Below are 15,630 nucleotides of genomic sequence, written 5' to 3'. Positions count from 1 at the left end.
TTGTCGATAAATTGAATAGCCTAAGCTAGCTGAATGAATACATTGTAATATGGTCACTAAACATTTCACAATTCGGTTTACATCTGTCATATTTCCTGCCAGCTGTCAGCTATTTCTGCCGTTATTACTATAACAAGACTTTTCAAATAAACCAAAATAATGTCGAGAAGAGGTATGATTTATTTAAGAATTGTTTCCATGTAATTATTAGACGGATAACCGCGGGACCCGATATTACACACTTTAGTATACATTGGCCAACAGTAACACGGCTAACTACTGCGTTAGGCTAGGCCTAGGCTGCAATACCCATATTCCATAACGTTAAGCCAGTAACTTCCATCATTGCACGCAATGTGGGTTGAATATTTGTATTAAACGTTAGCACTTGCCTAACCTAAGGTACCCTATGGCTATTTAGAATCCGAATCCTGTCTTTAAAATGATATTCTTGTGGATGAAGCATCCAATTGCATTTTATATGGCAAAGATATACAAATTTTCCAGATTTGCTGGTGTTGTACATCATGCATAGAGTATTTCGTGAATACAGATCTGTCTACAGCAGAGCCATGATATCATTATGGCGATTCAGCTGAAAACGTTTTGTTTTTCTTGATATTTATTAACTCACATATAATTTACAGGGGAAAAAAACATTTCCACAAAATTCTAAATACAGAGAACCTTCTCAAGATGCAAACATTCCAAATGTATCTGGTTTCAAGGATACATAAATAAGAAGTTTGTTATAGGAAGGTGAAGGTTTTGAAGAAAATTTGCGGCTCTCCAGAGAAGATGCCAGGGCTTAGGCTTAGCTAGCCAAAATAGGTTCCATTGAATCAGCCATTGAGTTAGGAACAAGATAATTGAGATGGTGCTTTCAACTAACAGTGTGAAATATTTTCTCTTACTGTACCATTTGAAGGTCACATGTCTGCCACTGGAATAACCAGGTAAGAGCAGCAGATATGTAATTATTGTGAAACATTCTTCATAAACAGGAGGGAAGAAAAGTCACAAGGGAGGGAGAAAGGTCTTCACAAATCCTGACGAAATTGATGCCCAAATGAGAGAAGAATTGAAGAGACAGGTGAGAACATTTGCCTAATACTGTAGACAGTACTTAATACTGTAGCTCTACAGAAACTGGCAGTCTGTTCACTGTACACCTAGGCCTACAGTACAAAGCTTACTGATGACATGTACTAAATTACATGTTTTAGGCAATTTATTATAGAATCTTATTGTTTAAGAAAGCACTAGGTTTTAATTGGAGCTAGTTGACACAAAAACTGCACTACTGTAGACATACTCTAAGATGAGCACAAATGTTCAATGCTATATTGTCACTTAATGCAATAAGTCTAGTAATCTCACAGTAGAATGTGTAATACTATGCATTCGGTACTCTAAATCTGATTGGAATTAGATATCAGTTAACACTTAGCATTTCCATAACCAAAGTTTGAAGTACAGACTAGTTTGAAGTAGTTTGAAGTACGAATATATCCTTGGGAGGTGGCAGATCTATCTTAAAATTGATAAAATTTTGATATTGATGGAAAACTCGGGTGGTACTGTTTGTCATGAAAACTTGAACCCACCAAACCCTTTCCCCTCTCCTACTCTCCTCGCTCTGCTAATGGGTCTACTCTTGTATTAAACCAGATGTATAATCTTAGGCTTAGCACAAAAGAACCGTCAATCCTCGAAGTTCTACTTGCTTCTTATGGAATATCTTTTAAATTAATTCACTCTTAATGTTCTACTTGCTTCTTATACTGTAGAATATCTTAAGTTAATTCTCTCTTAATGTTCTACTTACTTCTCATAGAATATCTTTTAAATTAGTTCACTCTTAATGTTCTACTTGCTTCTTATAGAATATCTTAAGTTAATTCTCTCTTAATGTTTTACTTACTTCTTATAGAATATCTTTTAAATTAATTCACCCCTAATGTTCTACTTGCTTCTTATAAAATATCTCTTTTAAAAGTTAATTCACTTTTAATGTTCTACTTGCTTCTTAAAGAATATCTTAAGTTAATTCACTCTTAATGTGCCACCGAAATGTTTTGTACGTTTGTAGAAAAAGAGGGAGGAAGAAGGTGACTTGGAGGAGGAAGAAGTTGCGACTGAGATGAAACAACCACCGAGGGACTTTCCACCATCTAGCTCAGAGGAAGATTCTGACTCCAGCTCTGATGATGATGGGGTAAAGTGATCGCAACATTTTGTGTTATAGTCAACACATCTATTACCTTTTGTAGTCATACTTATGTTAAACAACAACATGCAAGAAGTACCCCTTCACCTTAATTTGTCTGTGTGGGCTGACAGTATACTCTCAACTTGTCAGAGCTAGTGTATGTTAATACTTTCCTAAATGTACAATTGGTGGATGAGAGCGGTCTTTTATCTTCAGGATGAAACGGTCTCATAATGTTGTAATATTTCTGGCTCCAGCGAACTCTTTCACCACATATTTTAGTGAATTGGTCAAACACGTCTTAAGTTCACTAGTTTCACCAATCAGAAATGAAATTAGTTGGAAAAGAAAATTGTAAGTTTTACAATTTGACACATGCTGCAATTGAGCAATATCCTTTGGACTAGCTTGCAAGTTCTTGATCACTGTATATGTAAGCAAGCCTGTTTGGTTACAATGCCAAAGGCTCAGAAACCCTTTGTGATCGTGATGGCGTATGTGTGTGTGTGTGTGACGGACAGCTTGTAAACACGATATCTCAAGAAGCAGAAGCTGAGTCAACGCCATGGTAGGTACGTATCTACCCCATGATGTGTCCTATTGTTTGTGGTTCCCATCTCATGAATATTAATGAGTGGGCCGGGGTTCACATAAAATTGTTTTCTTCTGTATTCTGATAAAAGTTGATTTAATATGAATCATGTTAATGGATAATTTGAAAGAAAACTTTGTTTTGACTATTGAAGAAGAACAAATTTGCTTGCAATTCCTACCTTCCATTCTCAGAACGTTGATACAGTAGTTGAAATTGTCAGTCTGTACCATATAACTGAACCTTGAAGCAAACATGTGTGGTGTCATAGTTGTACACTGTCAGGAAACATGAGTTTTGCATTTCTTTGTTTTTCTCTGACAGTAGGTGATGTGAATTAGTAAATATCCCAAGGACTGTAGTGTATTGATATGTTAATGCATTCCAAGTTTGAAGAAGATTGTTTGATGTACATTTTTGAGATAAAATGTAGCACAAATTATGAAGTTTGGAATTGATAGCAGATTTCACCAGGATGCTAAGAATTTTGTTACAGTAGTACATGTTCATCAGCTAAATGTAAATTTCGTTTGGACTATCCTCTTAAACTAAATCAGTACATTCTTTTTTTTTTTGGTTTCCATTTATGCAGACCAAGAAGAAGAAAGGCATATCTCATTTAATAGAAACTGCAAATCCCAACAGAAGCCACAATAAAATGAAGAAAGCCAGGGATTTAGATGTCAACAGCGCTACTCCTACTACTCAACAGTTATCAAGAAGAGAAAGGTATTCTTCATTTACTGACCGTGCACATTTGCTGTTGTGCAACAGTAACACACAAGAGCTTGTCAACATTTGTGCACGCCTTTGGTTTACCTAGCAGTTTAGATTTCATTCAACTGGCCTCCCACACATCTTTGCCACATATTATTGAGACCCAGCAACATCAGCAACTGCAAAGGCTATTCACATATATATGCATGCTGAGGGAGATGTCAAAGCTGCAAACAAAACTATAGTTTGAATTGTTATCCTACGGTAGAAATGACATATTTCCATCCGAATTGTTTGATGAATAATAGGGAGACAGCATTAACAATGAAGCATATTATTCTGTACTGACCTCTACAAATTCAATTAACAAGATGATTAATATATTATTTCACTGTGCAGTGTGAAATTAAAGGGGAACTAATAAGTTACTGACCTAGATAAAAGTTAGCATTTTGAGTCAGCTTAAATATTTTCTTTAATTCATATTAGCCAAGATCAAATCATTGAAATTTTCATCTTGACCACAAGGATAAGGATGTGAAGCCAACTAATCACTCACCAGAAACTAGGAATCTAAATTAAGGAAAATCCCCGTCCATCAGAAACGATGCCATCGGATGTATGAATGTGATACATGCATATAATTGTATCACTTGAAATTGGCCGGGGAACCCGCTTTTGCAGCACAGTTTGATCTTAAAATAGTATCGTTTACCAAGGTAGATCGCTCACCGACAAACCAAAATATACTCAAAAGTTATATTAGACTCAATGAAAGCTGTGAAACAGGGGCTGTAAAAACTCATCTCAATTCCTTGTTGTCCTTTTTAGGGAAGAACTACAAAAACAACAAGAAAGGAACAGGTATAGGCAATTACAAGCTCAGGGCAAAACACACGAGGCACAGGCTGACCTAGCACGTCTCGCCATCATCAAGAAACAGAGAGAAGACGCGGCCAGAAAGAGAGATGCAGAAAAGAAAGGTAGGTTATCATTAACTTTAGAATAAGTTAAAGTAGTACTTCCGATTGGCTTTTTGTCTGTATTGTTAAAGAGAAGCAGTCTCATTCATCACTATTAACTCATGTGATAGATAGACTAGTGAGGGACGATTCATTTATTTCCTTTGAAAGAGGTGATGGTTCTTGCAGATCCGAGTTTTGGAATGATCAAAGTTTCCATAAAAGCCTGTCATTTTTTTCATTTACAACCTCAATAACAAAGAGACAATGCTTTATTCGTTTAATTTGATTTGTGTTGGTGTCAGCCGTGCTGTAAGCGGTATAGTTTATACCTGGTTCTTCAGCCACATGCCACTCTAAGACATTTTAATTGGGCAGCTCATGGAATGTCTCGGCAGTACTCCTTTTTTTGCATCAGAATGAATATAAATTGTAAATAAATGGTAAATTGACAATTTGCTGTGTGACTTGCAGCTTTCAAACATCTGCAGTTTATGGTACAGTATGTGGCTCATAGGTGAAGCAAGGTCCCCCCCCCCAGCCCTTCACCCCTGGGTATATGCTGTCTGTGTTTCTGTTGCAGAAAATTTTACGTCATTGAACATTGTGAGATAAACATGAGTGATGCCAATTTTTTTGTGTTTTGCATAGTTAAGAATGTGTCGTAACGAATCTGATGCAACAGAGATGTTATTTTATGACCTATTAGATGATTTGTCATTTGCTTTAATCCTTGTTTGTCCCTCAGCTAGAGAAGCTGCCAAGGAGAGCAGGAAATAACCCTTGGAAAGAATCTCTCCTTACTCCAGCCTTCTCTCTGTTTCAACGTAATCATGACCGTAAATGCCAGACCGTCAGTTAGCACCGTGCGAGTGACCAGCGGAAACGCAAGTCTGCAAAGATAGCAGTCATATGTCATCTCATCTCTATGGAGGTGTTGTCAAGCTTGTGGAGGTAGATAACAAAAGGTGAAGTTTGGAAGTAGTCTTCTGAAAACAAATGGCAAAACATGTCGATTTCTTCGTATTCTCAACAAGGTCAACGAAAATGGTAGGACCGGCAGTTGGTGCTTCAGAACAAAGCAATGTGTGGCATTCTAACAATATAAGTTTTTCTCAGAAATAATCCCTTAAGTTTTGGATGATAGCAAAATATAATGTTTTGAATTAAACAGTTGTGTGCATGTGAAAGGATGAGATGATTACTGGAAAGTTTCTCAGCAGATCTTTAGTTTATTGCTGTCGAGAGGATATGCAGGCAGATTGAAACATTTTAACGTTATTGTGAGTTGTGACAGTCAATTTTTATCCGTAGGGCGGATATTTCTTAACCAGATATGATATATGCAAGACCTGCTTGCATTTCTAGCTATTCTCCACTTTACTCCGTTAAGTGTTGTTACATCATGTTACTTTGCTTGCTCGATGTCAATTAAAGTTTGTCACTGTATGACCAATGTAATGTTCTCTTACACTTACCTGTCTGCACACAACTGATGCACTTTATGCACGTAGTGGATTTTATCGTTTGTCACTGTCACAAAGTTGTCTAGCTATTGATAAATCATGTGCAACATTTGTTCAAGATTCAGTGATATTTCAGAAATTATTTTTAGTTTGTTAAAGCTGCATTTTTCAACTCAAAGTATTGGCCCACACGGCCCCCTCCCAGTTCTCTCCACTACCTTCCCTTCAAGCTATAGGCCCCTAGACAATAGGATAGTCTGCATCATTAATGAGCCTAAACGATCTTTTTTTTAATCTCCTGATTGAAAATATGCATTCGTCTTCAGACCCTAGAATTTCACAATTTTAGTCACTTGATAACAGATGCCAGTGCTTAAAATATCTTCTGGTTCAAATCGAGTTCTTACTGGCAATTTCCTGAATTACAACAGATATTGGTTACTTTACAGGCTTATGGAACAGGCTACAGCTTCAAAATATATAACTATATACTATTGCTATATACTAGGTTACCGTTACAGTTCTGGAATATTTTCTGGATCAATGTCAACACACAGAATTACATAGTTATGTCAATGTACTTGTGTAAAATGCTTTTGTTTCTTTGTTAGAAATTTGTAAACTTGGAAATAAAAAGTCTTTTCTCATTACCTATGTTGTCTGTGATAGTTTTTATTTGATTTATTTATTTAATTCTACCATTACTGGTTGGATCCAGATATGGATACCTTTTACAGCTCCATACAAAATCCAGCCAGAATCGTCCCTTTCTTTTTCACCAGAGGTCATTGTCTGCAACTCATTGTCAAGTCATAAAAGTAGGATTAATATTTGGCATACCGTTTTTTTCATACGGTTGCGAATGAGTGGAACGGTTTGCCTGAGAAAGTTGTACTTGCAAGTAGTGTGAATGGGTTTAAGAATGCTTTGGACAAGCACTTTAAGCATTGTAATCTGGTCTGAGTGTTTGTGTCTTGAGTTTTGTTTCTCTGCTATAGGGTCCTTGATGGGGACTTGAGTGTCCCTCATGATCTTTTTTTTGGACTAAACTAAACTTCACACAAAAATTAAAAAGTGGTTGTTGGCACAACCTTGCATATAGACCTAATTATAGGCCAAATTTATAGCATATATGTGCCTCAGAATGCCACATTTCAAGTAAAACTTTTTTCCTTTTCTGGGGTTCTTCCCCAGCATCAATGGAAGTTGGTTTAATGACCCCCAGGGACAAGAGGGGACTTAAAAATCCTGGATCCACCCCTGAGTTAAAGTTGAAAAAGAAAAGCATCAGAAGGGACATGTAGGACCCTATAAATAAGGGGCCTGGAACACATGAAAGAAATGCTAATGAGTACCATACTGTTTGGGGTTTGGGATTGGGGCCTTTGGACATTTGCAACCCCCCACGGAGCTAACACAAAGTCAATAGGAGCTGTTTGTTATTTTGTCTAAGTCAAAAACAGAATTAGTATTTCTTTTATGTGTTCCGGGCCCCGTGCGTCGTGGAAAATAGGGATTTGACCCCAGTGGCGGCGGAACCGGGGGGCTCAGCCCCCAATGAAAAAGTTGAGCGGGCAAATGCATGATAAGCCCCCCCCCCCCCAATATTTACCAAGGCTCCGAAACGTGCATCTGCCCATTTCAATGCATACTTGTCGATCTGGCCGATGCACACGTATACTATATAGGTGTAATAATTTTAGTAATTGCTGGGGGACCCTCGGGCCGTCCCCTGGCTATAGACCACATTGTCACCCCAACCGCGTCTTCAAGCCCCGTGAAAAGTAGAAGCAGTGAGTGTGAGTACCGGTAAGCGTAACACAACTTCGTCTTAGGCCAATGACTTGCCTCATTTGAGCCAGTTCTCCAACATCCCCTTACTTAGTGGCGGAGCGTTCATATACACAGTCAGGGGGCGGAGGCCCCCCCCCCCTGACGGACTCAAATGGACTGCTGGCGCCCTTTTCAGCTTTTCACTACTTTTTACTTATTCGCGATGATTGACTATTTTATTGCGCTCTCATATACCTATTGACATTTGTCATATTCTGTTGGTGTAATTTTCCGACAAAATGGCGACGACACCTATTTATTTTCCGTTTATCTGCAAATTAGCAAGGCCCGCGGAAAGGGTCATTTCCTGCAATCTAGGGAGTAACTTTACTCAGAAATTTTCTGTACGCTCCGCGCCAACCTGTGGTGGCGCTCCGCTTAGATAGTGTCGAAAGCGCCCCTACAGACCATTCTTGCCCCCCCGACCAATACCCCTAGCTCCGCCACTGCCCTTACTACACTCAAAAACGTCTTTGCGAGTACACTACAAGTAATAGCTACTCTCTTAAAACACCATCGAATATACAAATTACAATGTACTTTTTACAGACTTTTAGGCCTACGTGCAATCTGAGAAATTGCAGGCTTGAGACCCATATTTAAGGGCTAGGTATTCGCAGCATAAAACACTCGGGAAGTGCCGTTTCCGGTCATCTGGGGGTTTGAAAAAACCCAAAATTTTCTTGTACGCTCCGCGCCATCCGATGGTGGCGCTCCGCTTAGATAGTCTCCACACATTAGCCCCCCCCCCCAATAATTTTACGTTCCGCCACGCCTGTTTGACCAAAACTAAGGCCTGGCCCAAATTTCGTATGTACCCCCTAGTCGTTCATGAAGTATGAATACCATACCGTGTGGGGTTTGGGACGGGCCTTTGGACATTTGCACCCCCTCACGGAGCTAACACAAATCAATTGGAGCTGTTTGATTTAATTCCTATGATACTAACGCACTACACAGATCTCCGACTTACATTTTTTGGGAAGAGATTTAACCCTAGTAAGCACTATAGCTTCCTCTCGAATGAACAGCCCAGCCGCTTTTTGATCTTTATGACTAACAATATCCTCATAGAAGCCTTAACTCAGCACTTGTGTTAAGAAATGGCGCCATTGCTCAAATTAACCTCTGCATAAACATCATTGGTTTCCCACCATATTTATCGTAGCCCAGAGCGCACATTGCGGTTTATCTTTTCCTGTCGATATCGGATAGCAGATCTAGTGGTGCACGTTATGGTTACCGAACAATCACAACAATCCTGGCGTTATTATTACGCAACATAGTCAATAACCACTGTGATGTGATGCTTGCAATCGACCGAGGCATTGATTGAGCACGCTGTAAAGGGAACGAGAAAAGTTATTCTCGACAGTATGCAGGTAGAAAAATGCTATTCCAAACCGCTTTGATAAGGCTGTAGACCTTGACCAACGTATATGTGTTTTCTGTTGCAGACGATAATACTACATGGCTGAAATCGGACGGCATTCTACCAACCGTATAGCCAATTAGCATTTGTATAATCAATATGCACTATCGCTGTACATGCTGTGCAAGTTAGGAAATTCGAACCTCTCCACTGCGGCCGGTACGAGCTGAAACCTTCCGTTAATCCTGTCCACAGTTGACTGAACTTACATAATCCTGTCCTTCCTTCTGGTAAGTGTGATTGTTTGTTAACAGTGTTTCCTTTATTTGCAGTATCGCGTAAGTAACGCGTAACTGTGAACAGTTCACTCGGGATATGATAGTCGCATTAGATGAACACTCATGTGTGGTTCATCTAACGGTTGTCCCATATTAATTCACTAAAAACCGGTTGCCTGTAATATTGATTTGTATTGTAGTTCAGGCTTATAATAAGTGCAAGTAGATGAATCAGCACACAAAGATCATGCTCTTTTATGGATGAAAAAAATTACTTGAATGGGTACAAGCTTTAAACATGTCAGGATAGGACACTTTGCCTACATTATATCAAGTAACAGCTAGATTCTGCAAATAGCAAGTGGTTTGTAGTATATGCTCCTGTCTAAAATTAGTACACCATATATGGTAGCACTACACGCAATGCATTGCAGTTTTCCCACCCATATAGAAGAGAATTATCAAAGCACACTTGTATGTACCAAAGACAAGAACAAACCTCCAGCAATTACCTTCAACTTTTTCAAAAGAATTCTGCAGGTTTATTGGCAAGTCTGGATCGAATCAGATTAAAGCATTTATCATTGGCAAAAAAGTGTGTTTTGAGAGTTATAGAAAACTGCATCTTGATTAAATATTAGCATATTTACTAGCAGTGATGACATTTTACCATGTACCTTTTGACAATTTGTTGCCCAAACTTCAACAGAGTCAACCAAGTCTGAAAAACTATAGTAATCATGGTCATTCAAGGAGGAGAGCTCAGTGGCGTAGCTAGGATTTTTTGAGTGGGGGCCATGGGGGGATGTTCTTTCTTGTGGGGGGGGGGCCGGAGGTTACTATCTGAGCGGAGCGCAACCTTGGTTGGCGCGGAGCGTACAGAGAAAATTTGAGATTTCAAAACCCCCCAGATCGCAGGAGATGGCACCTGTGTGGCAAAATAGCAACCAAAAAGATGTGCAACTTTGGTGACAGAAATGCAAAAAAAAGTTTTTTCTCTTTCATGCTGACTGGCCTTGCCAACTCAGCCAGACTTTTAACTTGAGGGAAGTTGGCATCATAGGCGTACGGGACCATTTCAGTTTGGGGGGGCAGAACTTTTTGTGCCTGAAAGTTCCTGTGACACTATCTAAGCGGAGCGCCACCATCGGTTGGCGCGTAGCGTACAAGAAAATTTTTGGCACACAATGCCTCTCAGGTTGCCGGAAACGGCACTTCTGAGGCCTTGCAAGTTGCATCTAAACATTTTTTATTTTATAATCTCACGTTTTAGAAATTTACAATTCCCCAAAAATTTGGTAAATTTGAAGAAGAAAAAATGGTAACATCACTTTGAAGGGGAAAAATGGGACAGTATATTTTTTAAGCTCCTATATTTAGTTACCTTATTTATTATTTTAACACAGTACTCAGCTACCTCCAGAAAAACATACATTGTTCAACGACAGGCGGGATAATGTCGCTGTGTCGGGTGAGACTGCAATTTGTCTCAGAAAAAAGGATAAAATATAACAAAGAATATGATAAACCTGTACTTCTAGGCTTGTAGGCACTCCCCCCCCCACCATCCATGAAAAAGAAAATGTTTCTTTTATACACTCATGTCGGGGATATCCAGGTCAAGGGCGGCGGAAGCACTTTTAATCTGGGGGGGGGGGCACCGACATCAAAGGGCACTTTGCAGAAATTCAGCCTTATGCAGCCTTATATTCACTACCCTTTATAACTCTTATTGTATTATCTTATTTGTGTACACATCACTCCATCAACGCCCCCCCCCCCCCCCTCAAGGAAAATATGCATACTAGCACTGCAATATCCAATGCGCAAATTGGGAAACAAGGAACAAGTTTTCTTTTGAGACAAAATGAGGTGAAATCAAGCTAGTTGCTAATGTAGGAATCTTCCGAATTAGAGTTTTTTTCTTGTTAATATCTTAACAATTGTTTCCATTCGAAAATGTTTTGAGTTTGACTCACAGAAATTCGTTAATAGTCACGGGCTAAGCCAGGATTTGCAAAGTTGTATGCACGACTATCTGAGCGGAGCGCCACCACCGGTTGGCGCGGAGCGTACTAGCAAATTTTTGGTTTTACAAACCCCTCAGATGGCCGGAAACGGCCCTTCCCGAGTGTTCATTCTGGTTCCCTGGCCTCTTGGTAACTTGAGGCACCTCAATTTTTATGTAGAAAGAAAGGCACATTTTTAACCTGAGGAAAAGTGGGGGAGGGGCACGTGCCCCCTTTTTCCCCCGGTATATATATATATATATATGTATATATATATATATATATATATATATATATATATATATATATCCAGAGGACAAGAAATTCGGGCAAAAGTCCTGAAAAATTCGGGCAGCCTAAAAGGAGAAATTTTTTTTTTCTCCTCTTAGGCTGCCCGAATTTTTCAGGACTTTTGCCCGAATTTGTCCTCTGGAAATTTGGGGGCAGTCTGCTCCCCCCCCCCCCGCCTCGTACGCCTATGGTTGGCATCATTTGTCGTTTCAAGGTGTCAAGGCCTTTCTCCCAACTCAAACCCCTGTGGGCTACCGGTAGGTTTGTAGGATATGCCCACATGTGGACTTAAATAGCATTAGAGGAAGGGGATGGAAGACTAACACGCATCGATGTTTCGGTAATGATAATGGTGGCTCGGTGCTAATTAGGCCATTTATTGGGTTTCTTGAGGCAGCTGTCATCAGAATCTGGGTTTTTGTGCCAATCGATGACCGATTACATGTATTGGTAGATATCGATATCGCGCAGCACAACAAGGTTCGTGGTGTATGGTCGCAATCATCGCATCGACCATTGCCATGCCATGCTGTGTGACCATTCTCATGATTACTACAGATATTGTATTATTCTTATTCTGCCAGATGCAGACGAGAAAATTGTGTAACTCCCAATTTATTATTCCCAAATTATTGAACAAAAAATATTAGTGAATGGCATTGATGAGTTTTTTTTTTTTTTTTTACATTTTTTTTTACCCCATCCCCAGTGGGGGGCCAGTGGGGGGCCAGCCGATTTCATGGGGGCCTCGGCCCCCCCAGGCCCCCCCGTAGCTACGCCACTGGGAGAGCTGCTTGCATAAACTTGATACATGCATTGTGTGTGGATCCACTTCAATATATATTGAACAATCCTGTTGATATACTTACAAGACAAAAAATATGAAATGACAAACAAACATTTCAAAACAACAAACACAATTTTTAAAACGAAAAAAAAAATTAAACGAAAAACTATAATTTTAAATCGAAAACAAAAATATTTAAACGAAAACAAAAATATTAAAACGAAAAACAATAAATTTAAAACGAAAATACATAATATCGTTTTCAAAATTAGAATTAAAACGACATTAATTTTTTTTCTTTTCGTTTTACAATTTTGTTGTTGGTTTAATATTTTTTTGTTTTTCGTTGTAAATTATTTGTTTTTCGTTTTGTTTAATTTTTTTTTAAAGTATTAAAACGAAAACAAATATATTAAAACGAAAAACTATCATTTTAAGACGAAAAACATAATATCGTTTTCAAAAGCATAGAATTGCCTGAATTCAGCATAGGATAACCATGCATGCTGCAATAAGGCTGTCTCGATCACCATGCCGAGACTTTCAGAACTCTCATCGAAAGTCTACTCACACTTGCACAGTCAGATCCAAATGTTTGTGAATGTGTGACTACAATAACAAATATATATTTTCGTTCTACAATTTTGTTATTGTTTTAATTATTTTTGTTTTTCGATTTAAAATATTTGTTTTTCGTTTTAAAATTTTTTTCGTTTTTGAAATTTTTGTTTTTCGATTTTAATATTTTTGTTTTAAAATTTTTGTTTTTCGTTTCAAATTGTTGTCTTCTATATATATTATGGTTTATATATTTTTGGGGCTTGGCCGCATATGCATTCGGTACAATAGACTGCTTTTGAACATACAGTATAAACTTGAAATCTTGAAGTGAGGTGTAATGGTTCGGATTTCCCTAAAGAAAGTTCCAAACGATGATACCAGCATTAGACATGTTTATCCAAGGCCTTCTAAATTAGCAAAGAAGTGACTTGATGCGGAAACATTGAATTTTTAATGGTATATTATTTTTGATACCAATCTGCATATAAAAATTAAAAAGCATACATGGGCGTCGATAGTGGTATAATCTGCAAGTTTCGTATTTTCAGCTACCCTGTTTTGCATGTGAAGAGCGGTGTGGAAAATAAAGATTATTATCTTTTTGGTTCCTTTTGGCGTGCCATTGTGTTATCATCATCACTAGTGATTATGCCTGACTGTGAGTCTGTGACCCGTTGAAAACTTAGCCTTCGGGCGCTCTTATCGATATGGGGTGCGAACCGTATAGGTATGAATATAATAATGCCATTTTATGTATTGTTTAATTATCACCATAGTATAGGAGCCCAACACAGGCTTTAATTTGGGCAGGAGCATGGACGGATTGGCTTACCGGTTTAAGTCTCTGACCCGCCGCATTGGCATATTTGTTTTTATTTAGGTCAGGTGAACAAATTATAAACCTCAAGAAACGCAAATGTCTCGACGTTGACTTCTCTTATATACCTTGACCTTGCACATTACTACATACCTGCTGTTCCTGTATGCCCTTCTTATATGACATTTAAAACGTGCTCATACTGGGCAAAGCCGGTATCTTTCATACCCAACTCGCACGCTACCGTAGGCCTACAGGCTGCGTGGAACCTTTACAATTCGACATTTCCCCGCAGATGAGATTTATATACGTGAAAGGATGACATTAGACATAAGTTTTGCGCTGTTAAATGTTTATATATTCTAAATACAAAAATGAGTACTATTGTAGTCAGTAATGGTGCTATATGTAGCTGCTCTGGTTGTCAAGATATTAGACGATACATGATATGCTTATATCTCTAGATTGCATCCTTTAGGGCTAAAATGAGTGACTTTTTTTGTTTTACATTCTAATTAACTCAAACAAATAATGTTCTTTCAACTTTTAACATGAACAACAGGATAGGCTTAGTCCTTGAAAGATAATCAAACAATTAAACGAACTAAGCAGAGTGACTATAGCTTGATAATGATTCTATCGAATCACTACGAATGTATGAAGAAGTTATGGAAATCACGTGAAAAAAATAAGTGTAAATTTACACTGTCTCCCTGATGTAACAACCAGGCGCGGCGGAACGGACAAATTATTGGGGGGAGGGGGCTAATGTGTGGAGACTATCTAAGCGGAGCGCCACCATCGGTTGGCGCGGAGCGTACAAGAAAATTTTGGGTTTTTTCAAACCCCCAGATGGCCGGAAACGGCACTTCCCGAGTGTTTTATGCTGCGAATACCTAGCCCTAAAATATGGGTCTGAAGCCTGCAATTTCTCAGATTGCACGTAAAAGTCTGTAAAAACATTGTAATTTGTATATTCGATGGTGTTTTAAGAGAGTAGCTATCACTCGTAGTGTACTCGCAAAGACGTTTTTGAGTGTAGTAAGGGCAGTGGCGGAGCTAGGGGTATTGGTCAGGGGGCAAGAATGGTCTGTAGGGGCGCTTTCGACACTATCTAAGCGGAGCGCCACCACAGGTTGGCGCGGAGCGTACAGAAATTTTTTGAGTAAAGTTACTCCCTAGATTGCAGGAAATGACCCTTTCCGGGCCTTGCTAATTTGCAGATAAACGGAGAACAAATAGGTGTCGTCGCCATTTTGTCGGAAAATTACACCAACAGAATATGACAAATGTCAATAGGTATATGAGAGCGCAATAAAATAGTCAATAATCGCGAATAAGTTTAAAGTAGTGAAAAGCTGAAAAGGGCGCCAGCAGTCCATTCGAGTCCGTCAGGAGGGGGGGGGGGGATCCGCCCCCTCACTGTATATATGGACGCTTCGCCACTAAGTAAGGGGATGTTGGAGAACTGGCTGAAATGAGGCAAGTCATTGGCCTAAGACGAAGTTGTGTTACGCTTACCGGTACTCACACTAACTGCTTCCACTTTTCACGGGGCGTGAAGACGCGGTTGGGGTGACAATGTGGTCTATAGCCAGGGGACGGGCCGAGGGACCAGGGTCCCCTAGCAATTACTAAAATTATTACACCTATACGTGTGCATCGGACAGATCGACAAGTATGCATTGAAATGGGCAGATGCACGTTTCGGAGCCTTGATAAATATTGGGGGG

The 15,630-nt window shown here is 39.1% G+C and overlaps 1 protein-coding gene across 2 annotated transcripts in view; it reads left to right on the top strand.

Moving 5' to 3' along the window:
• Window positions 1-15,630, top strand: part of LOC139960512 (28 kDa heat- and acid-stable phosphoprotein-like) — a 30,105-nt gene continuing 14,475 nt past the window's right edge. The window contains exons 1-6 of one of the 2 annotated variants that reach the window (XM_071958937.1): window positions 15-172; window positions 1,005-1,093; window positions 2,093-2,218; window positions 3,397-3,533; window positions 4,353-4,504; window positions 5,232-6,599. In XM_071958937.1, the coding sequence (XP_071815038.1) occupies window positions 160-172; window positions 1,005-1,093; window positions 2,093-2,218; window positions 3,397-3,533; window positions 4,353-4,504; window positions 5,232-5,263 (549 nt within the window). In that variant the 5' untranslated portion in view covers window positions 15-159 and the 3' untranslated portion in view covers window positions 5,264-6,599. Of the gene's footprint in view, window positions 173-1,004; window positions 1,094-2,092; window positions 2,219-3,396; window positions 3,534-4,352; window positions 4,505-5,231; window positions 6,600-9,239; window positions 9,445-15,630 lie in introns of those variants that run through there. The other variant, XM_071958936.1, reaches the window with a different exon arrangement.

Source organism: Apostichopus japonicus, chromosome 19 (genome assembly GCF_037975245.1).
Source record: "Apostichopus japonicus isolate 1M-3 chromosome 19, ASM3797524v1, whole genome shotgun sequence".
Taxonomy (NCBI): domain Eukaryota; kingdom Metazoa; phylum Echinodermata; class Holothuroidea; order Aspidochirotida; family Stichopodidae; genus Apostichopus; species Apostichopus japonicus.
The sequence above is the reverse complement of the archived record's forward strand: the minus strand, read 5'-3'. Positions and strand labels throughout refer to the sequence as shown.